Raw genomic sequence first — 26315 nt, 5'->3', positions numbered from 1 at the left:
GAATATTTGCGATCGTTCCATCCGATGCTAGTTTGAGGAAATTTACTGCACGGAAACAAGTACAAATTGATGTAGAAATTGCGGAATCTCGAAACTATAGTAAGCTCATTCCGTAAACAATTCCGTCTCTTATATTGCATTTTGAATCTCTGAGATAAAATCGAATGATAACGAGGCTCACAGAGGCGCAAATTTAAAGAAATAAGGAATAGCATTGATAGAGAAATGATCGACACCAATGAATTGCTAAATTAGAATGAAAAAATAAGTTGATAATTGAACAAATTTGCATTTACTTCGATCGTTACGCTAAAATTCTATAAAAAGAGATACAAACAGAAAATTTCCAAGCAGTGACCAAATATTTTGCGCCGTAACTTTATTAATTTTTCAAGAGGGAAACCAAACAACTTTAAATAATAAACTATTCATCGATGAATATAATATAATAATGTAATATTTATCAATAAAAATTTCTACCTTTTAAACTTAGATATATAAATATTTATGGAATTACCTAATAAGTGAATTTATTTACCGATAAATACATATTGGTATTTTCTTCTTTTCGAGCAGATGCACGGGATAGAGTTACTCGAATGTTTACTTTATTTCGATCGATTTCAATCTTGTTACCAGGATTAACAATGAGATTTTTTTTAATCAATGAAAACCGAACGGTACCACTGCAATCTCGTCGAAACTGGCTCTCGAGGATTTGGTTACGCCCCGATACGTTTTAACACCATGACATGAATCGTGCTCGCTTGTGAAACGTTATTATTTACGGTCCACTTCAACCTAGAAATCTTCTTTTCGGAACAGCTGAGTCCCTGTGATGACAAAGGAAGAGATACCGGAATTTTTAGGTTAACTGGCGGTATTGTGCAATGGTAAGGAAACTCTCAGTCGGCATATTCCAATTATCGCGGATAATGGAAACATTAAGACGACAGAATCGTTTGAAATGATATAAAGGGATCTTTAGGTTAAAATGTTTTTATTATTCCACATAATAAAAGAAAGAAATTTATTCTGAAATATTGCACAATATTGAGAAATCTTTTCTAGTGAAGATATTCTTATTGTACTGGATGAGAGATATGAAGATGACAAAATTGAAATTAATCTAGAATATTCGATATACATCAATATGCAATTTTTATATTAAGATATTCTAATTAATTTAATAATTATTTAATAAAAAGGAGAAGAGTAATGGAAGTGTCATCCTAGTTCGAAATTATTTCACGATTTAGGTAAAAATATTTTTGTAAATATTTAGTTTTCTTCCAGTAGCGCAATATTAAGAATTATACGCGATTACAAACAGAGGTTTGATAATTCGAAACTTGCAGTTAACGCACATGTACCTGATGAGTTTCTAAACTCAGTTTTTTTCAAAAACGAAACCTTAAACGAAAAAATGTCATTCCTACTTTCTGACTTATTTTTGCATGTAGAATCATCACCCGACCTATCATGTACCCCCTATATTTATGGAAAGATCAACTATGTTAATTCTGCTTGCGTGATAATCAGAGAATTTTATTCGTTATGTTCCATTTTGTAGATTATAGTCTTAAAAATATAAATCTGCATAAATATTCGTAGTCTAGTTGTCGTTTACGGCTATCGCTTCGTGACAGGATTCGCGTCTCCCTCGATTCGTTTGACGAGAAATTCGCTGCAACACCGTAACCTACTCGATCCTCTCTCTCTCTCTCTCTCTCTCTCTGCGATGTATGTAGTTCGCTCCAATGGGGGCACACAAGTGGATTCACGAAACGGAAGCGAGTTAATGGTAGTGGGACATTTTTTTCATTTAATATTCCCTGTGCGCAACAATATATCCGTAGCGAAATCCCTTCATTTTCCATGCAGATCTTCTCCGTAATTTTTAACTAGTTGAAAATTACACGCCGCGAGATTATTGGATTATATTCCTCGTATGACTGCGACAAAGTGAACTTCCTTTTATTTTAGCTGTATTTTTACTTCCCGAGAGGGAGGTGGGATTACCAGTGACTGTAGGTTAGGTCAGATAATCCTCGGAGGATTAGCGATGTTTCTTCCAACGCGAGTTTTAAGAGAAATATTCGTCGTTGGATTAAGTATACACATACGTCATACGTTATCAATGTTGTGCTCTATTAACTCTGCTGTTTCAATAGTAGTCAAATTTATATAGGTACGTCGAACTCTAAAACCAAAAAGGCGGCAAAACAGTAACAGCAGCAGAAAGACAAAGGGAGAGAGAATAAGAAATTTGGAATGTGAAAAATGTTACGTCTGTTTAAATTTTTCTGTCTTCATTCTCTTAATAATATCACAGCTTCCTTTATCAGATGGTACACCTTGCTCCAACAATATCGACGTTCGATTCGAGGCGAACAGAATTTTAATACACGTATTTCCCTGTGTGTTATTTGTCTCGATGCTATCGTTTTCTGCTCGCAATCGATACCATGTACGTATCTATGCGGCATATCCGTAGGGAAAGATTCGGCTTAACTTGTGTCACTACATGCTACTCCGCTCTATCGGCGTTGTATCGTGGTTGTTTCAATGGGTTGAAAGTGGGTTCGGGGAACGGAAGCGAACAAACAATATTACAGCGTCGAATCGAATTGAGGGAGTCAAGGAAAAAAAGAGAATGAAATTAAAGCAAAAGGGTTCGCAGAATATTCTGCGCAAAGATAAAAGCAGAATTAATGCAAAAGAAAAGAGAACTGAGAAAAGTATTTATGGCATTGTACAACGTGTGAATGTGGAATTGGCCAAGAATGTAATTCGTAAAGCAAGAAGCTGATATAGAAGCTGAATACAGGAAATTGATTGGAGAGGTGAGATAGAAGAAGGATAGAAATGGAAGTGAATAACGATAGTAAATTAACGGAACGATGAAAGTATTTAAAAACCCTGAAGAGAGAAAGTGAAGAAATGGGAAATCCTACTGATCCTACAGATCAAGGAATGATCTAAACGATCATAGATAAAGAATCTACTGGAAGAATAAGATGAAATTAAAGGGGAATGGAAGATGGTGTAAAAGAATTAGAATCAACGAGAAAGTGAAAGTTCAAAGGAAGCAAATTATATGCTGATTCAATAGTGAAGAAAATCTGTAGACACCAATTATCGAGAAAGAAAAGAACAACGAGAAGGGAGAAGAAATTAAATAACAATATTAAGATAGGAATCTATTTGTAGCGAAAAGATGAAAAGTAAAGAGAAAACACGAGAAAATAGCAAGACAAAGCCGACTAAGAAACAAGATTATAAGAGAGACAAATCTCTTCAAGAGATATTGCAAGAAATTATGAAATATAGAGACGTAAGAAATTACAAAACGGGACAATGAGAAGAAACGGACGAAGATACGAGAGATCCTGTTTTCGTAGAGGAGAAGCTTAAGGGAAACGACACAAATACAAAGTTTGTAGAAAGATTACGTCGAATATAGAAAGAACTAGAGAACTAAAAATAGAAGAATATGAAGGAAGCTAAAAGAAAGTATTAAAAATGTGGAAAAAGTGAGCTGAGAATGGAATGGAATGAAATTGCAAGAGGATCAATAAAAAGGAAAAGGCGAAGACAGGAGAAAACACGTGTAAGAGGAAACGAAACGTGTGAAAAGAGAAAAGGGCAGATATAAGAATCGGCTGCGCTTTATTTCTCGTCGAACGAGTATCAGCCACAGACTCTTGGGCATCGTAAATGCGACTCGACTGATAAATGTATTACGATTCGTTCGCCTACTTTTTCCACTTTCTATTTGTCCGGCATAGTGCATCTTTGTCCGTGAATTACGAGAAAGTGTGCCCTTAAATTGCATTCTCCTCGATGGAACTCGTAGCTGCAATCGAAAACAATGGGATTATCGACAACTCTTTGCCATTGCAATATAATGGTGTTGAATATAAAAATTGTATAAAAATTATTCGAAGTGTAACGACGTATTGTAATATTCCACTATACAGGTTGCCTTATTTTAATCGGCAAATAACTTTTAAACTATACATTAGTCGAAAAAGTGTTTCGAATAAAGCTTCTCTTGTTTCGAGGGAGGTGTCTTGTGATGGTCACATACCTTATTTATATGCACGTGTCTTCGAGATATTAAGGTGACCATTGTTCTTTTTAAATAGAACTATACGTTTCTTATGCACCATCAGATACATTTTTCAATTATCTATAAAAGGGTGTATAGTCAATTGAGTCGAAAAATAATTAGTTCAGAAAATATGTTAACTTCATTCTTGTAAAACCCGCCGTATGAAAGACTAGGAAAGATAACGATGCTTCTATGTTCATGTTTTCCTGGTCTTTCATACACTCAGTTTGATGAAATCAGCATTGAAATATCTCTGAAACTATGCATTTTCAGATACAAACACCTCAATACCTTCTTGTAGAGAATTAAAAACTCTATCGAATGGTCTATAAAAAAATTTATAGTTCTATCTAAAAAAAAGTCATCTTGAGATTTCGAAGACTCCTCCACCTGGACAAATTTGACAGCCATCGTAAGACGCCCACCCTGAAACAGAAGAAATTTTACTTAAAACATTTTTTACAACAATGGGTACTTTGGGAAATAATTGCGTGGGAAGATTAAAAGTGGGATGTATACACAGTATATACTGATTTCATTATACTCTAATATTCTATTCCATTTGTGGAAATGGAAATGGATGGGAATGGAATAGAAATACGAAGATAATTAAAAATGTGAAATCTAATAGATTTTCAGATTAAAGGTCGCTTCACGTAGGAATTATTAATTTTTGCTATATCACACGAGCATCTACGATATGGAACGTGTAATTCAGATCTCTGGCTATATCAAGCACATATTCGCGAAACAAACGCGATTCGTGTTCGCCTAATTGAGATATCAGGCAGAGCAACTTTATACCCCGATTGTTTCATTTACAATTATAATTTATTCTGTGTTGGTTCATTTCACCGAAGAAAAAGTAGAGTAATTTGTAGGATGTTTTCTAGAAGACGCATTCTCTGATGAAGATCGTGAATAATGGTAAAAGCTTAACTACAGACTGATGGTACTTGTTGATACAAGATTTAGTTCTATCATGGGATTCTGTGAGATCATCTTCACTGCAGTTCATTTTTATGGACTAAACATCTTTTCTTTTTTCCTCTTCTCTTTTTTTTTTTTAGAAAATGTTATTAAGTTGTGAGATAATCTTAGGTGCCATTAGCGAGATTTTCATTATGCAATGGAACGTACGAATTTTCATTATTTGAGTAAACTGAATTGGAAATGTGAGATCAGTTATGACAGATGATTTTCTGTAATTGGCTATGCTGACTCTCTGATTTTCTATTCTTGTATTCTCCGAAAGTAACCTGCCACGAAGACATTTTATTGTACATTTCCGATCTAGATTTTCTAGATTTTATTTACTCGATTTATAGTATACAGTTGCCTTATTTTACTTTACTTTTAAATTCTGTACTTCCTATTCTTATTTCCTCCAAAATTAATTCCCCTATTAAAGTTTTATCCTCGCTTTTTCATCCTAATTCATCTGGTTAATTACACCATCATCCTCAATAATTAAAATTTGCAATCGTAAAAATTTATAGAATGTATATAAATAAAAACATATAGAAAATATAGCACAAGTCACAATATATATTATACTATTTAATACGTAAAACAAATTTCTATACGTAGGTATAAATAGGTAGGTAGGTAGGTATAGGTAATTTCTATGTGTGCTTATGAAACTATAATACAAAGCATGAACATCTGTTGCATAAACATTTTACTGATCAATAGATTGCAGATTTGTATGCATTTATAGGGGAGGTGCAACATTGCACAGAATACACACAGTGCGAAAACATATTTTAAAATATGTAAAACATCCAAAATATAAATCTTTCTATAATACTTGGTAGGTAAAACAATTACTTTTTTCAGTCATGCCGTCAAAAATATGAATTTGCACATATATATATGTATAATTTGCAATAGAAATCTCAGCCGTCTGCCAATTACGATTCACAAAATAATCCACGAAAGAATACGTCAATCACGGCTAATCCCGTAGTACCATTAACCGAAATAGTGACACGTGAATTAATAAATAGCAATCACGTAGCAGACACAGTGTCTCCATTCATCGACTAAACGATTTACAACCTAATCCATTCTCCCTTGGTACCGAATCCCAGGGAGGAAAGTGTCGCGCTTTTAAATTGTGTTTCCGCATCGGCAGTCCTGTTTCAATGAATAATTACTAAGGAACGAACGAACGGAAGTGGAAACGCGATTGGAGGAGCGGCGCGATAGCTCGGTGTGTTTCAAGCGGATTCGCGCAGCGTGGGAACGATTCCGCTCTGGATGAGCCGAGCCTTCGTTGACTCCGGGAGCCGTGGAATGTTCACCGGCAACTTCTTCCTTCTTCACCCTCTCTTCCTCTCTCTCTCGCTCCTCCTTCTTTCGTACCGATGGGCCTCCTGGTTTTATCTCGTCGTCGAGTTTCAACTGATAAACGTCGCGGAACGTCCTCTTGTCGTGCGTTTGTCTCGTTCAATGTTCTCTTGACATCTTTCTTGCTCTGTAGCGCAACACTTTGCGTCAATTTTCATGTCACTTTTTACTTGTTATCTTCCAGGTACGTTCTTATCTGTGGTTTCGATCTTCTCGATGTTCTTTCTATTTTAGTTTAGATTATTTAGTTGGGATTAGTTTCGTTACTTTAATAAGAAAATGGAGAGCGAAATATCGTTGGTGTTGGATCAGGTTCTTTCGCGATTTTGTGGGATCGGAGGTTAAGTGCTTTGAACATTCTGGTCGATTTGTGGTGGGATACGTCAGTATTAATGAAATAACGGCGGTTAATAGCGTTTATCGATAATCTGGTACGTCAATTTTGTATTAAATCAATGTTAAAAGCGATGTTACTAGTAGTGAATGATGGAGTAATGACATCATATTAGAGTAACGCTTAGTATCCTCTTATAAAATCAGTAAATTTTAAATTTGTGTCATTTATCAAGAAAGCTACCGATGGTACATCAAGCTCAAATTTAATATCAGTAGTTTTTGATTCAATTAATCTCAACATTCTCGTCATTTCAAGATAATCTTTCCTCGATTTCAAATATATCAGAACAAAAATTACAGTTCACCATCTTTTCTCTTTACCTTCTCCGTTGTTTGTATGCATGAATTGTGCTGGTGTGTATTACCTGAAAGAGATTTGCATTTTGGTTATTTATGATTTCAATCCGATTTATTCCAAACAAATAACTTTATTTAACTTATTAATTATCATTTAATACATACCTTAATCAACACTTCATCTTCCTGGAGCACGACCTAATCGAAACGAGAAAAGCGCTGGCAGGTCCAGCGAGACACGTTGTCGAATGTTCAGATAACCGGAAGTTAACACGCATTTCGATAATCGAGATTCCACCGCGTGTCCACGTATTTGCATGTCGCTTTACAGGGGCAATAAATATTTATTAGAATTTACGCTGCCTGGAATACGTATTCCCTGGAACGTGTCACGGAAAAATCGATATGTTCCAAAGTGGAATCTCAGTCGACATTTTCTGCGCACTAAGATTCACTCATTGCTCGATTTTTCTTCTTCTTTTTTCTCTCCCTTTTCGTCCCATTTATTCGTATCTCGATATTATTGGAAGAGGGACTATAACAATAACGGTAATAATAATAAAGAAATGACCGAAGCTACGCGGCTGTTGCAGAAGCTATCGCGACTGATTAATATTTATGAGAATCGGCTATCTGCATATCGATCCCTCGGGACATTCGGTTGCTACCCGTAGGGATTTCCCAATGTATATTTACATCCATTACTTATTCGACGATGTGTCTCGCGATCTTACGAGAAATAGAGCTGTCTGAATTTTGTCATCGGTATAAATTAGAGCTGAGACGTCCCGCGACTCTTGCCAGGAAGTCAGCAACTTTGGATGATACGGCTAAGGTAACGGTTGTATATGACAGCATAGATAAAGTGTAATTTTGATATGTTGTTGATTCGAAATACTAGATTCTATGCGAAGAACACGATAACTCGTATTATCCATTTTTTACAGGACTGGTTTTAAAATTCCATACGTTGCCAATTAATCCTACGTTATCAAAATTCTCCCTTTATCTGATTTTCATATTGAACGTGTATTTCTCTATTCACTTTGTAATTTAAAAAATACTGCTCGGTTCTAACATGGACACGAGGCTCACAGTAAATGTATAACAATCCATAATCTAAAAATTATTTTATAATTTGGAAGAGATATAAATTCTAAAAATTCGGATCCTTAATGTTATTAAATTTAGCCGTCAACGAAATGACGATTATCTACGTACATCAGTTTTCTAAGTGAATCATTGTCCCACCGTTTTCAAAATTCCACAAATATTTAACGAAAATCGAGTGTTTTAGATGGAAAATATGCAAATGCAGAGAAGTAAGGCACGTTGGTGAGAGCGGTGTAAAAGCCACATGGTGTTACAAGTTCCGTGGAAATTGAAGGATGCCAGGGGAATGGATAACACGGCCGGTTGCGTCACATTCTCGTCGCGGCATTGAAAACGAGCAAAAGTACCGCGGGCCATTTAAGGTACTTGTCTCGTCGCGTTCCCGTTTTACCGTAAAGGTTGCTCTCTCGCAACATTCCGGCTAGAAGGTTCTTCAGGTGAACAAACGTACGCGACTTGATTGAACATGTTAAATTTTAACATCTCCCGGGGAACTCGACGAAATGCGGATTCTCTCTTTCTTCTTCCATATTTTCTTCCTTGAAAAAGCGAGACCACGAAGACAAGACAGAAATTGCCTGCTTCCACTTAAATGTACGGAACAAGAAGACGAAACAGACAGTTGCTTAATTATATCGATATAGTTACCAACGGAATAGGAATAAATATGAAACATCTAAGGAGTGAAAGGAAAGGTTACCTTAAAGTTGGAAAATTTCAGTAAAATAATTATCTAACTAGTATATATCGATAAAACTATGAATTTATACAAATATTCACAATCTAGTGATCATTTTCTATGGCACCATCGTTAGGCTCACAATTTATTTTCTCTTAGGAAAATTGGTGACCATCATCGACGTAATTTAAATTTCACAGAGTCAAATATGAATCTATTTAATTTCAATTGTTTAAAGAATATTGCTATACCGTATTAGCGAATACTTGCAAGAAACGCTTATAACAATATTACTTAAAATAACACTTGACCTCAAACTCTGACGCTAACTTCATTTCTATAGAAAAGACACGAAGCATAGGTTCTACAGTTTTCGAACAAGTCGAAGCTTCACGAACAAAGTATTAGGTCGTATATCTGAAACATCGAGAACTTTATAAGAGGGAGTCAAGAAGTTCTTTTTGACGCGGACAGGACACCACCACCGAGTCGCGAAAAAAGATCGAAACGCGGAACGTTATAACAGAATTATGAACTCCGTACAATAGATTCATACAATATTCACATTCAGCGAAGGTAGCGGCGTACAACGTGAACTATATCGCATAGTGCGTCACGTGCGTTGCTTCCTGCAATCATGCCGCACGTTTCTGCTGTTTAACATCCCCAGATGGACACTAATCTTCCGTTTTGGGTTTACGGGGACCGGAAATCGTTCGTGTCGCATTGTACATTCACCGAACTACTGCCGACATTTAATGTCGTGTATAGATATCATATTTCGCGACATGACCATATTATAATATTGTAGTTTGGGGTGAAACCGGAAGGGGATAGTTCTGTGGTATAAAAGGAAGGATCTGTCGGCTTGATATCGCTGGATTTTTCTCTATGTTTATGGAATTTGGAAATAGCTCTTTTGACATAGGAATTAGGGATTTTATAAATGGACCGAAAGATTAATCGGCGTATAGAGATCCTTTTTTCTTTCACTGGTATAGAGATCGATCGATTATTAAAATGGAAGGAATTGAATGTTCGTTTAAATTTAAATGTACGTAGAAATTTTAAATTATTATATATGATTGATGATCATATATGATATTATATATCATTATAATAGATAATATTCAAATCCCACAATGGTCAAAATGTTTTATACGTACGCGGCACATCTTTAAGATAGAAGCACAGTATAGGTACATTACCATTTTTGTTACAAAAATAATTTCAAATATGTAATATTGCGTACATATAAAACAATTAAGACAACCTTTTATCAGTGATAATTAAATCCTACGGAGTCAAACTTTCACATCGAGAATCGCTCCGATTGTCTCTACCCTATCGCTCTGCTCTAATCAAGAATCATCGATTCTAAAAAATGTTTGATATCCAACACATGTTTGCACCGGAAGCGCCATAAACCTTATCATCCTCTCTCCTATAAGGATAGTTTTAATACCAACATAGTTGGGCTTCCGGGTACGCGGATGAGGCTTTATCGTGGTACACGATGTGTTGCGAAAGCTCGTTCACGAGGAGGTGCACTAAATTGCTTCTTAATTGCGCGCCACGAACTTGCTTTAACGTGTATACACGTGTTTGTTCCTCCTATGTGCATCGGCCGTGCACGTATGTGCGCGTCTATACTTACATAAGTGAATGAACGAGCAAGAGCGACATCGAGAAAGAAACAAAAGAAAAAAATGAGAGACAGAGAAAAGGAGAATGCGAGACAAGGGATGGATAGAAAGTTAGAAAGAGAAAGAAGAAACGCGTATGCAAATCTGCTGCATCCTTTGGCGCACGACGTGCGAGCATCGGCGTATACGAAGTTTGATTGTGCTTATGTGATCGTGATTGGTCGCTTCAAAGGCGTGGGAGACAAAGCAATTACGACGTCAGGGCTGGATCCAATCTGATACGCTGTTCTGATTATATTGTTCATTTCCCTGATGAAACTGGCGTTATCCTAGAAACCCGGTCTATGGACTAGATTTCGCTTAGTTAATACCGAGATTGATCGTTTGAGAATCAGGTTTCAGGAACAATCTTGCTTTCACAGTGTTTGATATTATTTATTCTGCGACATGTTAATTGACGTTTCAGTATTCGAAGCACGCGAATGGGCGTTTTGTGTGAGTTAATTACGTTGCAACGGATACGTATGGCACTTGAGTAATCTCAGGAGATTCGAATAGTATTAAATAAATGATATAGAAATAACAATCAAAGCCATTTTAGTATATTTTTAGATTTCTTATATCTGTGAACTTATCGTGAGTATATAGATTGCAGTTGTTTAATTTGTGTTCCGTATAATTAGTCTCATATGTTTATTAATGAAGCCACGAGCCGTACTTCCGCTGCGTATTATCGCGTATTAATGACTTTCTGACTTCCAGGATGCGATTTATCGTTATTCTCTACAAATTATATTGCGATCGAATTGCCTACTGTCTATATATATATAATTTGAATTTTCGATGAATATAATTACAACAAAGTAGCTGGCATAATCTCTTAAACTAGAAACTTATATTTCTTTTATATCAGTTCCTCTTATCCTACGTGAAATAGTATTACATTAAAGTAAAACGGTCGAAAAATAATCTGTTGGTATATACGTAGACATCATCGTCACGTTGATTATTCGCTTAGAAAAAAATTTCCGTCGTTAGCATGATAACGACCTATTAATGGCGTGATTATAATCAGCTACTAATTCAATCGTAGCAGCGGATTAACAAGCGCCAAAGCAACGATAACAAGTAACAATCTAACTAACTATCGTTAGTAACATACTACGTTAACGAGAGATAATAATCGGTACAATTACAGAGAGAGGTGATCGTACGATTCGCGTAATATATCCAGGTAATAAATTAAGTTATATCGATTCAACTGCAATATTGCCTCTTTCCATCTTCATAAGCAAAATGGTACACGATTGCGTTACGTCTTCTTCTATTTCATTCGCGGTACGTAGTAGTTCCTGCGTTTGCGCTTCGTTCAATTCGTTCACGGCGCCGGCGTTCTCCCTTTTTCTCTTTTTCCAGCGCATGCTACTTCTACGATATAACCACGGTATAAATATTCATGAATTTCGTGGCTCTGCTCCCCCTCAGTCATCTCTGTTTCACGTCCATGTCATTTTCCTCTCACCCGTTAAACGCGAACCCGCTTCCCCCCGCCTTTCCATTTCTTTCTTTTTCCCCCTTTTTTCCGTCTTTCTACTCATCTCGTGTCACACCAGCACCCTTTATACACAGCTGCGAAGGGTTCCCCGAGGAATGGTTTGTGGTAATTGCCTCACGGAATCAGTCATCGTACTCGTGTATTTTATTTCGGCTTTGCTGTATATTGTGATAGCTTCTTCTTTTTGGGGTAACTCTGTAGGACTAGATAAGGGGAATTCAACCGAAAGCAACAAACGTTCTTTGCTTCTGGATATTTGGAATTTGTACATTTCAAATTTGCAAGGCTAATAACTGTAAGCAGAGAAACAATGGCATGGAAGAAAGAGAGTTTTGAGGATCGTGAATCGGAAAATCGTAAATAAAAGAATGAGAAATGCAAAGATCGTAGATCTAAGAATTCCAAACTTAATGACCACGAACTTAAAATTCTTCTACGATACCAGAAATTTTCTAGCGTCAACTGGTAACAATTTTTATTAATTTATAATCTTTTCCACCAATGCTTTTCAAAATTTCTTAGTTATAGCAATAAAAATTGAGGAACGCAAAAGTTGCGAATCCAATAATTACGAACTTTGAATTGCCAGAAATTCCAGGAATTTTCTAATATCAACTATTATTAGTCGTAACATTAGAGCGACAGTTCTTCCTTCTTAGGAATGATAGCGCTACATTGAGAGAAGATGGTCGTGAATTTTCTGTAAGGAAAAGGTTTAGATACCGTTTGCATTGTCGTGTCGGTGGTCACGGATCGTCGATCCTTCCGGTCCGGCTTTCACCGTTAAGGCTCATCCTGAATGCTCTTTCGAGCGAGACAGATTGTTCCAACGCTTATTGTTCTCGTGCGACATAAATCAAGCAGGTTGATCGAGAACACTACTTCTGATCGTGAATTCCTTCTTCGAACTTAAGTGCACTGGCTTCTTTGGACAGACGTTTTTGTTTTTCTCTTGCTGTCTCATACCAATCCTAATTTCCTCACCAATTATTTCTTCCCTCGCAGCTAAAGATATCATCGCTTCGATGAAGTTACATTGTATTGGTATTATTAAACGTTAAATCGAACAAAATTTATCAAGCTTTAATTTACCTTTGGTTCAAAATGCCAACCAAATGACGAATAGAATGTGAAATGGAATTATTCCGTAGGAAATTGGCATTGCATTGCAGTAGCAATACGTTCAATCTCGCAAAAGGAATTCGCGATCAAACGCTTGTTCCGTGCGCGGTTAAGGAGATTGATCTTTCATAAATCATTTATACAAACGTTTGAACATTTTCGATGTTTGATTTTTAACTACAGAGGATGTTAGAAAATTATTTGTATTCTGCGTTGAACGACCATAATCCGAAAAATATCAAACCGAGAAGTTAGACAAAGATCGAAGATCTAAAATTGTCCTTCCTGGTCTTCCTGTATGCGAATAAACTAAATAATAAATAAAGTAGTCTTCCATTGTAATAAAAAATCTGTATTCCTACTGTCGTCTCGACAACGTTTCCTCGGTATTTCTCGGAGCAAATATTTTTTCTTTTGCATGCCAATTATGATGATTCAATAGCGTCGAGTTGTCAAAGAAACAGGTGTCGGATGCATCCGAATAGGCGTAGAAAAGACAAACGTAGGCAAAGTTGAGAAAATAAGCGAGAACGAAAGCGCCGTTTTAACCATCGCCGGTAAAACGAGAAGCTCTTTTATTTCTTCTGCTTTCTCCTTAATTAGCAAGCTACCCAGCCGCTAATTATTACGTTACGTTTGCATTAGGCGGCATCCACGACCTGACTCTCTTACACGTTTCACGTTTCATCCAAATTCGCCCTTTACTTCCTTTTCTTTATTTTTACCAAATTTTCTTCTCTTTTTCATCGTGCTTCCGCTTTGACAGAAATAAAAGCGGAGGCACAAAGACGAAAAGTCAAAACGCAAAGAAAACCCTTTGAAAGGATCAGAGTAGTTCTTGTTTTTTTACGATACATTGTCGGTATAAAGGGTTAGACGATATAAATTTGAAGTATAAAATTGAAGAAGTTGTAAAATATTTATTAGCTAAAAACGATTTGGGGACTTATTTAACATAAAATCGGTAAAAACTGAAAAATATTAGTCGAGAGTGGTCGAATATTGCAACTGTGATAAAAATTAATAATAGTTGTATGAAAATAATAATTACGTTCTCTGGAGAAAATGATTTACGGTGAATCTTTTATCAAGATTTATTGTTGAAAGATTATCAAACTTCAAATAGAGAAAAAATTCAATTTTATATGTGATTGATTAAAATTTCACAATGTATTAGCAACGATGATGAAGAACCGTTCAAAAACTCCGCGTTACCATTTATTATTAGATTTACGTAATCATGCAATAAATTCAAAAAATATTTCTCATTTTCCATTTTTATTAACAGTTCATTAATCTTGCGATTTATTGCGGAAGGAAAGTATCGCGTTGATTTTTAATTAAAATAGCTACTTCGTTTCGCTTTGTTCGTCAAAGATATTTCATTTTTATAGTCAAATCGTCGAAAAGTATCATCGAAACCACATTTTCTTTATTTTATGTAATTCCTTTTTTATATAATAAGGGAATTTCAGAATACAATTTCTTTCTCTGCAAGATCTGCGATGCTTAAATGCCTAATAAAATTACCATGATTCTTAGTATGGCGTTTAACTATTAAAGTAAGTAACTGCACGTGAAACCGCGAAGAACGAGAAATGCGTTACGGGAGTAAGAAGCTTCTTTCTGTTTATTTAAATGAAACTTCACGCCCGCGAGATTACACGAACGGTCTACAGCTGTGATAATTAAGCAGAATCTCATGAATATTAAAGAGACAGCGTACGCATGTGCACTTACTATGTATGGAATAGGCGACGATATTCATTGAACAGAGACAAGGAGCAAAGTTTTCAATTAACCAACTTTTATCTCGAGTTATTGCTTATCAAACTTGCTGCTGTCTGTAGAACTCGTATTTTCCTTTGCATAAATTAACTGTGAAAATATTCCAAGAGTAACGCATCCCTGCATATTGTATATATTGTATTTCACCGCATTTTTTTAAAACACGAGATATGAAAATTGTGTAGCGCATCGGAGGAGGGTCACTGAATCGAATGAATAAAATTTGCAAAACAAATAGTGAAACGTGCCATTACTTTTGTAGCAAAAAATTCTCAGTTAAATTAGAAGTATCTTTTTTCTACAGTTTTTTAAAGTTTGCTATTTTTAATTGGAAAATTTAACAGAAACTTTTATTTCATTACTAGTTCCTCTGTAGATTTATCGTTATTTATCACAAAACCTGATATTGGAAGCCTTTTAAATTAGAGGATTTACTTTGATATTTGATATAATGTCGATGCAATTGAATTTTCAATAACCCTTTACGAGTATACGGACTTGTAATTCAGGCCAAACTCAAACCCATGTGTTGCGACGGGAATAAGTTGAATAATAGAAAGGGCTTCTCCGGAAAGCGTAGTAAAAAGATTGTACGGAGAGCTTTATTTGTAGAAGCACGACCTATTTCCAAGAACTTAGAAGAGAATATATAGGTCGTTAATTAATTGTTAACGGCGTGCTAGGATTAAATTTGAGAATTCGGGCATTTCCTAAGTTGCGAAGAGTTTTATTTCTTTGCATTGAGCTTCTCTGTGGAACATTCTACAATTCTACAACAATTCTGCAACATGAAAATAATTAACCTAGATGTTCAAAAGAGTTGAAACATTTTATTCTCAGACCTCTAAATCAATGATCCTTCATTAATGATATTTCTATCTGCGAAGATACCACGAATGGTGCCGTTTTTTTTTTTAAAGAAAGAGGAAAATTTGCGCGAGAAAATAGTTTGCAAGTCCTTAATTGCGTGTATTAATACCGATGAACAACTTATCTGAAGCATCAGAATTGATAGAAGCGAGAACACGTGAAAATTTACACGATGCACGAGAGAAACACGATAGTCTACAAGTTTTGAATCGTATCTATTAATTTCAATTTTTAATTCAACGCTGCTCGAGTGCTGTAAACAACTAATTTGAAAGCTGGGAAATCTGGATACTCCTGTACGCATAAAAGATCAACTTTTCCGAGGCGTCATGAATAATAATTTTTAGCTTCCATCTGCTACAAGCTTGCCTGGTGTCTATAAAAACACGATAGACGTCTGATCATATTTATCAATTACAATTTAACTTTCTCAAGTAGAGTAATTATTTTCGAAGAGAATAAAATTTACATGGCGTATAAAGAAATGTTGACAACTCCTTGATCGTATTAATTCTAATTTAACTTTCCTCAAGGTTTCACCGACCTAGATATCACCTTCGTCGCGAAACCTTAGTGTAAATCATGCTCTAGTCGATCTCTATTAGGAAAAAAGAACCTATTTCCATTAATGAGATTCGCGCAAATAAAAAACCCGAACGTATCGATGGGTTCGGTTAGCGAAGATATTTTTCTAGCTAGAAATCTTTCGTGTCACTAGAAATTCTGGAACGCTCTTTCCTTTAACTTTATTCGCCGATCGATGCTTCTTTTCTAAGAGGATGTGTGCTCCATTGAGCAATGCCGTGCAATGGCTCTACGGAGGCTCGTAAATACAAATTACATCGGCATTATCCACCCTATTCTAAGATAGCAGGAATCTGCACTGAGATATTGCCGCATAGATTTCGGAATTAATGTGCCAGTAACATCTGCAATCTGCCCTTATCCTAATACTTCAGAACCTTCGGGAAAATATTCGCGTTCCCTTAAGTACAGTGATAAATCTGCATATGCAGAAATGATAATATAGTGAAGCTACGTTTTGCAGGAATTTTGGATGTAAAGCTGGATTTGGTTAGTTCAGAGTGTCGTTTGTGCAGCGTAGAATGTTATCTGAGAAAATTAGGAATGTGGCCAAAAAATTTCATTCTATATTTTTTATCTATATTTTTGTAAGAAAAGATACGCGTATAAAATATCGGGTACATAAAATATGTAAAAATATAGAATATGCAAATATGTATACAATATGCAAAGTATAGGTACACGTAAAATATATGAAAGATAACATTTCTTGGCCAACTTTATCATAGATGGTGAAGAGATACTGAAAGAGAAATAAAGTTCGATACTTGTCCGCGATTCGTAGATTTTTATAGATATTAATTTAACTTTATTTGCTTAATTTGTTGATTTCTTTTAATTCTTTCCTTCAACGTTCATTTGATCGTTTGAAACTTACTTTCTTAAGCAACACTAATTTATAATTTACAAAGAATAATTAATCGTCGATTTTTCATCTTTACTGGCAACCAAATGTGAGATCAGAAACTTCGTTAATTTTCCTTGGATAATCTACTCTCCGCACGAATATCCCTGTAAATTGACAGTGTTTTGACAAGTTTACACTTGGAATCCCTTGGCAACGAAGTACACGCGGACTAGTGAAGCCAAACCACGAAATTTACGTTTCGCGAGGACGCGCCTCTGTTTCAAGAATTATCATCCATTCTGAAACTTCTGACAGAAGAAGGATCCACCATAGCGACTTGCATTCCAACGGTGAAAAAGGACATGCTGGAAGAACAAGCTTGCCAGAATATACGCGTCAGCTTCCCGCTGTTCGCGCAAAAATGGAATTTCCTAATGAGATTTTTCTTCCTCCAGTTCTCAGCATCATTTATATCGTCCTCGCGAATCGAATCTACATTTACCTCGAACTTTGAATTAAACGAGTGCAGAAAATTTCGTCCGTTAATTTCTATTAGTCGAAACAGCCGTGGAAAATCCAGTTTCACAGTGAAATATGGAATGAATCATTAGGGGAAGCTTCTACAAATTTGAAAAACAGAGTGATTTTATGATTAATTTGTGAAGATGGTTTTAATTCGATTTCAACGGATTTCATTTTGTGGATCTAATTGGGAACTTACGAACTCCGGAAATTTATATAAATTAAATTAGTTGCGTTATTTACAACTTTGTGTACCTTAAAAAAAGAAAAAAGGAAAAAGAAGGAGACAGAGTTAAAAGAAAAAGAATTTAACTTGAAAACTTCCAATCTATACAGTAGCGTTTCAAATTCATAACATTTATAGACTAAGGAATTTTGGATCTTTAAAATGTATTTAATAATGAAAATTTTAATTAGCAAGTTTTCGGCTTCTGAGATATATAAACTAGCGTCTCTTAAATTTTCGCAGATTTTTCAATGAAATTTTTTGAACGCATTTTCTAAAACACAATTGCTCTTTTATAAAATGAAATTGGCGAAAATAAATGTTTATTTTATTTTAATGCTTGTATGCAATTTGGAAAGGAAAGAAAATCGCTGTTTTGCCGTGGCTTCAGTTGCGATCCTGTAAATGAAACTGTCATCTGCCGAACGCTCCCTCCGTTTGACAAAAGGGATCGGCAAACCAGTATATGTCCATTTCGGAATTGAACTCCGGGGGGTCGTGCATTAGAAATTGCCACGGCACGGAATAAACGTGACAACTCCAGCTGTTTCTCTATAATAAACGAAATTACTCGCTCATTTTGCATCCAGTCTGTTTGATCTAATGTTTGTTCCTTAATTTATTCTAACTCTGGCTTATCTCTAGCTTCGCAGAATTGTTCTTAAACTCTTCCCGTTTACGTCTTTTAATTTGTTTAATTGATTCATTTCGATCTTCCAACCTGTGCGTGTAATTATTCTCTTTTAATCGCAATGTGATTGCAGCAGTTTCGTAGTATGAAACTTCTGCAGTAATTAAAGATTCTAGTTGAACATAGCTTAACTTGAGAACTTCTTTCTGTACCATTATCTCATTCAATTGTTTTAATGTGTATCTAACAATAAGGAATTATTATGTTCGTAGTAATAAACAGTTATTTTCCATTAAATTCCATTAAATCCACCGTAGTTAAAGAATTAATTGGCAGAGCCAAATTAACTTGCGTCACCTGGATTATAAATATTTTAAGCGATTAAATTATTGATATGTTTATTTCCAAACAAGAAATAGAACGGAATAGATTATTTCGAAGATTACAAAAATATATTCGTATCACTTGGATTATCAATATTTTGAACGATCAAATCATTAATTTATTTGTCTTCGAATAGAAAATCGAAGACAATCTATTGTTTCTATTGTTATGAATTATAGATATCTGAATAATACACTTGGCCATTGGCTCATGATTTCTTCTTCGATTTTCCACTTCTTTATTTATTTTGTTTATTTATTATTTATTTATTTTTCATACTCCTTTTTATATTACAAATCCAATGGAGTCCGATAGATACCGTGTCTCTCTTATAATCAAAAGCATTTATTTGTTTATTTATTAATTTTCCATTTTGCTTTGTATTGGAAAGAAGCCACTATTGACCTATGGATACCGTGTCTCCCTTATGACTAAAGTCACTAACAGTAAGGCGCGTAAATCAACGAGCAAACTCGGTCGAACGCAACGAGGATTTATCGAACGCGCCCTTTCCCCTGTGTAATGATAAATTATGACGATCGAATATCGAGTTCTATCGAGGGGAACGATGTGTATGTACATGCACAGTACCCTTAATAATACGAGGGACCGTAAGCTTCGAATTTTTAGGGGATGTTTATCCTGCCATCGCTGTAGATATCCGTTGTCAAAGCTCGCGCTCTAAGGGTTACGTCTGGACGATAAGCTAGAGTTGTGAGGCTTAAAGCAAAAGTTTATCAATCTTTCAACGTAACTCTAAATATTAATAAGTCTTGCGTGTTACTAATTCGCATGGTTTTTCTATGATTCAAAATATATAACAGTGGAGAAGTTTATACGAATAATTACATATTAATAGAATAATAATTACAATATTAATGCAATACCAAAAGAGTGATATAATATTTTCAAATGGGCGTGTACAATTTATAAAGTATTTTAAATTAAATCTATATAAAATTGAATTCGTGTAGTCTTTGCGAAAATAATTGCAGAATTTCTAAGATCGTCTCACGAAAATATACCACTTGCAGACACTCCATAAATCTTTGTTCTCTCCGCGAGAAATATAACTACAATTTTCAGTTGTTTATTTTCCCATAGAAATGTTTTATATCACAGAGATTCACGCTCCATAAATCGTCTTTCATTTTCTTGAATCAGATTCACCTCGAAAGAGAAAATCAACGATTCTCAATAACAGAAGTGAGAATCATAGTGGTGTAAGTCCACTCCTATTCTTCGTGAAATAGTGGTCTGTGTTTATTGTTACAAAAACTCCATTATATTTTTCCAAATCATTTATCCAGGAAGCAAAGAAGAGGATAGAGTTCGATAGAGTGTAAATAAGAACAAAGGCTAAAGTTACACTGATGTACGTCTAAGGAAATTTGCTAGCATAATATGGTTTAGGATTAGAGCAGAATTAAGGAAAAAGGTATTGAAAGTGTAAAATAAGTTTTAGGTAAATAACTATCGACATAGATCTGTAAGTTTAAACATAAACGTACAATAGACATTTAGTCTAGCGTATGATAAATATTATTATTACTATATTATATTTTTCCAAACGACGAACACGTGCCAAACGCAGAGTAAAATTACAACTTAATTAATTATACGTTTGAAGATTAAAATGGGTAATTATAAATCCAGAACTTCAAAATCTCGACCTACATCATTACGATTTTCAGCCTGCCATTTTCTACAACCTCCACTCATATTTTTATCGTTAAAAGAATTTAGTATCAAGATTTTTAGCACCGTTCTATCTTTTTCCTTTCTAAAATCGGTGCTCGCAATATGATCATGTTTAAACAATCGTAAACGTCATCGTTAGATCTCCCAGAACAGCCTTCCATTGGACACAGCATTAAAATGCTCGCGAAGATTATAAAGATTTAGTAATTAAACAGAGTAGACTTAATGCTATGTTATCCAGGCCTCGTAAAGAGAGAACCTTGAATGCAATGTTGTACGGGATTTCACCCTTTGTTGCTTTTAATCTTTGACGTACCACCGGCAGTTCTTCGTTGTAATCTCTACTCCGTAATCAGATAATCTACATTTAATTAAAGGGAAACTCTTGATTGAAGAACAGCAATTAACTAGGGACATTGTGCGAATATCTATAGTGATGTAATATGACGCATTGTTACGTAGCCAAGGTGATATATTCCGGGGCAATAGGAAAATTGCAAAACATTACTGCAGCGGAAATAATAGTGTACGTTGGAGAAAATGTGTGAAAACCAGATATGTAGATCGTCCAGAGTTTTCTTTTTTATTATCTGTTGGAATCTTGGTGATAAGTGGAAGTGGTGAAATCGTAGGGAACGTTGTATTCTCATCGTTATGAAACGAATCAAGATGGTGAAATGGAGTACATGATGTAATATTTTTTTGTAATAATGAGCAGTGACATAAATTCCGTTAATTTTCTGTAACATCGTGTTACGGGACTGGCAGGTTTTACGTTCTTCTGTATCTAGATACATTAAATTTTATTTAACATTGTGGTACAATATTTCAATAGCGTAACATTAGACATATCGGTACCAATTGAATTGACGATTTATTCGTATCTATTATTATTTTTATATATACATATTTTATTAAGTATAAATTTATAGCTACTATACAGCAAAATATATATAATAAATATATAAAGAAATAAAAATAAAATATCTACTTCTAATATCTCAAAATCCAAGCTCATGAAGTATCTTTTATTTCCTCAAATCCAAATTTAATAACAGAAAAGAAGATCGTCTATACAATTGAAACCTAATAATAAGGGAGAATTATTTTACGGTAGAAAATCGTTTCAATCGTTTAATTAGGGGTGAGAAGTGATTGCAGGAACGTCAAACGGAGATTCGTATCAAAGCTCTCGTACCATGACCGCGGATTCTTTAAACAAAGATGTTGAGTGTCACGTGAATTTCAGATGGTCCCTTTATTCATCCTGGGAACACAAGCTCCGTGAAGGACCACTCAGAAAAATGAGCGCAGCCGTAGAAAACGGCGTGGAGACCTCGAAACCGCGCGGCGTTTTCTCGAGGGCATTCGCTAAGCGGGCGCAGCCCTTCGAGGAAGGTGAGTCTTGCAGGAAAAAAAAAAGTGGTATATGGATTACCATGGTGCACATGGGGCTTTCTTGGTGATTGGTCGTTGCTATTTCATAAAGCACAATATCGTAGAGGATGCAGCTGAAACTGACTTTGAAAGAAGTCTCTAATCTTCTAATAAATTGCTTTTAGAAAAGGAGTAAGTAGCTGGAGCGGGTGAAAGGTTTAAGAAAAATCGTAGAAAATAGCATTTTTAATAGATAGATGCTTTAATATACGATAATATTTTACAACTTGATCGGTATCTCCGATCTTTTCCAAACTTCAATATATTGAAAAATGCTTCTTAAAGAGGTAAAATATCATTTTGAGAAGTGTCGCAGAAAATGAGAAACACTTTTTAATTTGTATTAAAACTAAACCTTAACCTTATCTAAAACTAACTAATTTTTGTTAAAATGTTTAACAAAAATTCCTCTTGCTTGTTCTTGTTTGTTGAGCGTGAGTCGGGCATAAAAATTCGAGTACTACAGCAAGGTTAATAATAGATCTCACAGCTATAAATCGTAATTGAAGGTATTACAGCGAAGTTTTAGAGATCTTAGAACTCTGAAAATAAATTAAAGTTGTATATAGGTACATTCCATGTAATCGGTATTTAGTGTTTTTTTTATCTATGTTTTTTACGGATAATGCCACTTTTTATTCCTTAAACCTTGGCAGAAAGTTTTTGATGGGATGTAACAACGCCGATCTAGCCGATAGTAATTATATATTGCCAATAAAAGTGCTATTTATAAAATTACCTTTAACTTTTTATCATATTCTTTCAGTGAAGTTTATTTTCGTTATACTAGCGCAGACAATTTTATTTTTATTACAATAGACTATCTTTATTATTTTTTTTTTTTAAATACGCGCTATGGTATTTTATATTTCGAAACATTCTTGATTTCTATATAAATAGAAGTATAAAATTATTACTAATTAAAAGCTACTCAATTATTACTAATTGAAGATTAGTGAAACTTTCAGCGAAATTACAACAATATTTATGGTACCATTTATATTAAGTCGCCCGAAAAGTTTCTTTCGTTTTATAGGGAAATAATGGCACAACATTTTCCGTTTTATATTATTTTATCGAATTATGTATGATCCATTTTGTTCTATCAAAATAAAGATCACAACGTTCGACAGATTAGGTTTCATGTTTGTATAAAGATGCGTCGTTGTAAAAGACGTGTCTGTAAAAGATAGACACTTTCCGGACAACCTAATAGCAATAAAAGGGTTAATCTTCTGTCTACAAAAATAGTACGAATCTGCACGCGAAGTTAAATAAAAGCTGGCTATTTTGTCGAGTATATCTCGACGTATCGAATAGGTTTCATTTTCGAGGAAAGATCGTAAAGAATATTCCTCCGGTCTGTGCGGAGGCGCATAATATCAAGCTATCCCATATATCAGGCTAACCCCTTCGCGGTTCCCTGCTGGTCTCATAGCGACCTCGTGCTGGAAGCGCACTTAACGTGCTTGCGTGTTTGCACGTAGACCTATATACCAGCTGGGAGGGTCGCCTACGTCTACGTAAGCCCTTTATGTGCCTTAATGCACATACCTGACTGTAACCCGATGCGTGTACTTGCCTGTCTTAACTCTCTGCAAACGTAAAACCATCTTCTCCAAAGGAATACAAAAAGATATTAAGACGGACAATCAAACGGACACCACGATTTTTAAGCATCATTCACTCTTTAACGAACGACAGGATTTAATGTGAATATCCGACGGAATAGAAGGGAAGTGAGCGGTTTATTACTAAAACGAATCGAAACGATTAATTGATACTTTTCCAGAAATTTTGTAAATTTACAATTTTTCTTTCGTACAGGTTTTATACCTTAATCGTTGATAAATCCTGTGTTAACTATTTTATGATTATATGTAGTATTTTTGATCACGATAATATTCGTTTTCACAGTATTCTTCAACGTATCTGTTTGATCACTCCCAATGAAAGTTCTTACTTATTAAAAAGTCTACTAAAATTTTAATTAAACTGGTCAATTAAACGTTCAAGATATTTTAGACATTTTTCTATCTGCCGTTTTTACCTCAACTCTCAGAAACTTCACTTTTCTTCGATAGAGCAATGCTTAAAAATACTGGAACTTTTGAACTGACCGCTTTTCTATTTTCAATAATATGACGTCGATCATACGTTAGCTTTATCTACAAAACTTCACGTCCGTAACGAACCGTCTACGTACTTCAAATTTTATCTCGATACTTTCTAATAAATGAGAATTTGATGGGATATAAATCGAGTATCGAATTGAACGAGGGATTGGAAAAGAGAGAGAGAGAGAGAGAGAGAGGAGTTTCGAGAGCTCGCTACATTGACGTTTATGAGAGTTCGATAGGTGTACTAATGCATCGATATCCACCAAAACAGTACAGTGCTCCGAATTGTGGAAAATGTCATCGAATTTCGATGTTTTCCGTCAATTACACATTACCCCAATCGTTCCTGATAATCTCCCACTGTATTACGTAGTATAACGCGCAATGAATATTGTTGATAATAGCTGAATAATGTGAAGAAAATTTCATACAATATGACATTTTATTTCCCAATATCAGATCCATCGGATGATGGTATTTTTAAAACACAAACTCTAAAAAATTTCGTTGGATTTTAAACAATTTTCTATGAGAAATTTCATTCTTAAAATTTTCTAACGTAATAAATTTTATGCGCAACTTATTGCACATTTTGAATTCTCTGTACGAAATTTGTCCCTGTATATCCTTAAATCCGGACGACGTGACGACAATATTAATGTTTGAAATGTAGAATTTTCTACGAACATCTTGCTGCAAATTCTGAATTTTTCACGCGAGGTTTTCATCCCTAACGCTTTTCCCTTAATATGTTCACGTTCAGTCGACGACAATATTGGTGATATTTACAACATGAAATTTCCTAGAAATATCTCTGCAAATCCTAGAATTAGAGAATAATTCTCTGCGGTTCTCTATACGGGGAAATTCTCTATAGAATTCTCTACAAATCGTATTACAACGCTCAGTCCATCGTAACATTTGTGATCAAGTCAATGATCGAATAAATTACGATTAAATATTGAAATAAAAGATTCACGAGGAATTAATAAACGGTTGATTTTCATCTGTTAACTGGCCGGAGCAACTTATCTACACGGCAAAGATTGTTGGTAACTTCGTTAGTCGGGTAATTGCCGGTGTTCGCTTTCGGCCATCGTGTAATTGCTCGAATTTGAAAACTAATTAAGCGAGAATGTTTAAAGGTTCGTTACGTGGGGCGCAACGAAACGGATTTCTTATCTCGTCGCTTAATTACTCGCTGCGTACAACTTCTTGATGAAAGGATGTAACACTTGGCCGAAAGTGTGAGCAGAATAAACTTAACGCAATTACCCCATGAATTATTTGTATCGCCCGGATGAGGAATAAAATGAAATTACCGAGAATGTTCATCGACTCGGAATCCTCTCTAGAAGATAAAACTTTCAGAAATATTCGTAATATCGAGGTAATCGATAGGAAACTTTTTTATTATGAAACTTCTGGGTATGTTCATTAGTATTTGCTGAAATTGTCTTATCACGTATCAATGATATTACGTTTGTTCGTGCTATTCATTTTAATAATATTATATTTGTAATATTACATTGGCTGTGAATATAATTGAAAGTCGCAAAGAAAATAACATGGCATAATATTAATGGACTTTTACGACTAAAAGGAAACATTTTAATATGAAATAGTTAAGAGAACTTGTTAAATTTAAAGATATAATCGATGAAGTTTAGTAGAACTGAAAGATAGAAACGTGTCAAGTGTATGTAAAATTTAGAAAAAAAAAGGAATTTGGATGTTATTCGGTATCATTGGAATTTTTAAGTTTTCAAATTTCGACAATTTGAATTTAATTCAATTTTTGAAGAACGATATTTTCAACCTTGTTCGAATTTGCCGATCTACTATTGTTCCCAATTTCCAAAACTCTAAATTCCAATTAGTCTTGTTTTTCGACACTTGGGTCAGTTTTCACAGTTCCAGTTTCACT

At 34.9% G+C, this 26315-nt stretch overlaps 1 protein-coding gene across 19 annotated transcripts in view; it reads left to right on the top strand.

Moving 5' to 3' along the window:
- Positions 1–26315, top strand: part of LOC122574770 (kazrin-A) — a 139122-nt gene that overhangs the window by 56810 nt on the left and 55997 nt on the right. For 16 of the 19 annotated variants that reach the window (XR_006319179.1, XM_043742748.1, XM_043742760.1 and 13 more), the window contains one exon: positions 22081–22229. The exons of the other annotated variants lie outside the window; for them this stretch is intronic. Coding sequence is in view for 15 of the 16 variants with exons in the window: in XM_043742748.1 (XP_043598683.1) it covers positions 22136–22229 (94 nt within the window). In the remaining variant the exon portion in view is untranslated. The remainder of the gene's footprint in view (positions 1–22080; positions 22230–26315) is intronic. 19 annotated transcript variants of the gene reach the window in all.

This window comes from Bombus pyrosoma, linkage group LG14, assembly GCF_014825855.1.
Source record: "Bombus pyrosoma isolate SC7728 linkage group LG14, ASM1482585v1, whole genome shotgun sequence".
Classification (NCBI taxonomy): Eukaryota; Metazoa; Arthropoda; class Insecta; order Hymenoptera; family Apidae; genus Bombus; species Bombus pyrosoma.
This window is presented reverse-complemented; position numbering and strand designations above follow the sequence as displayed.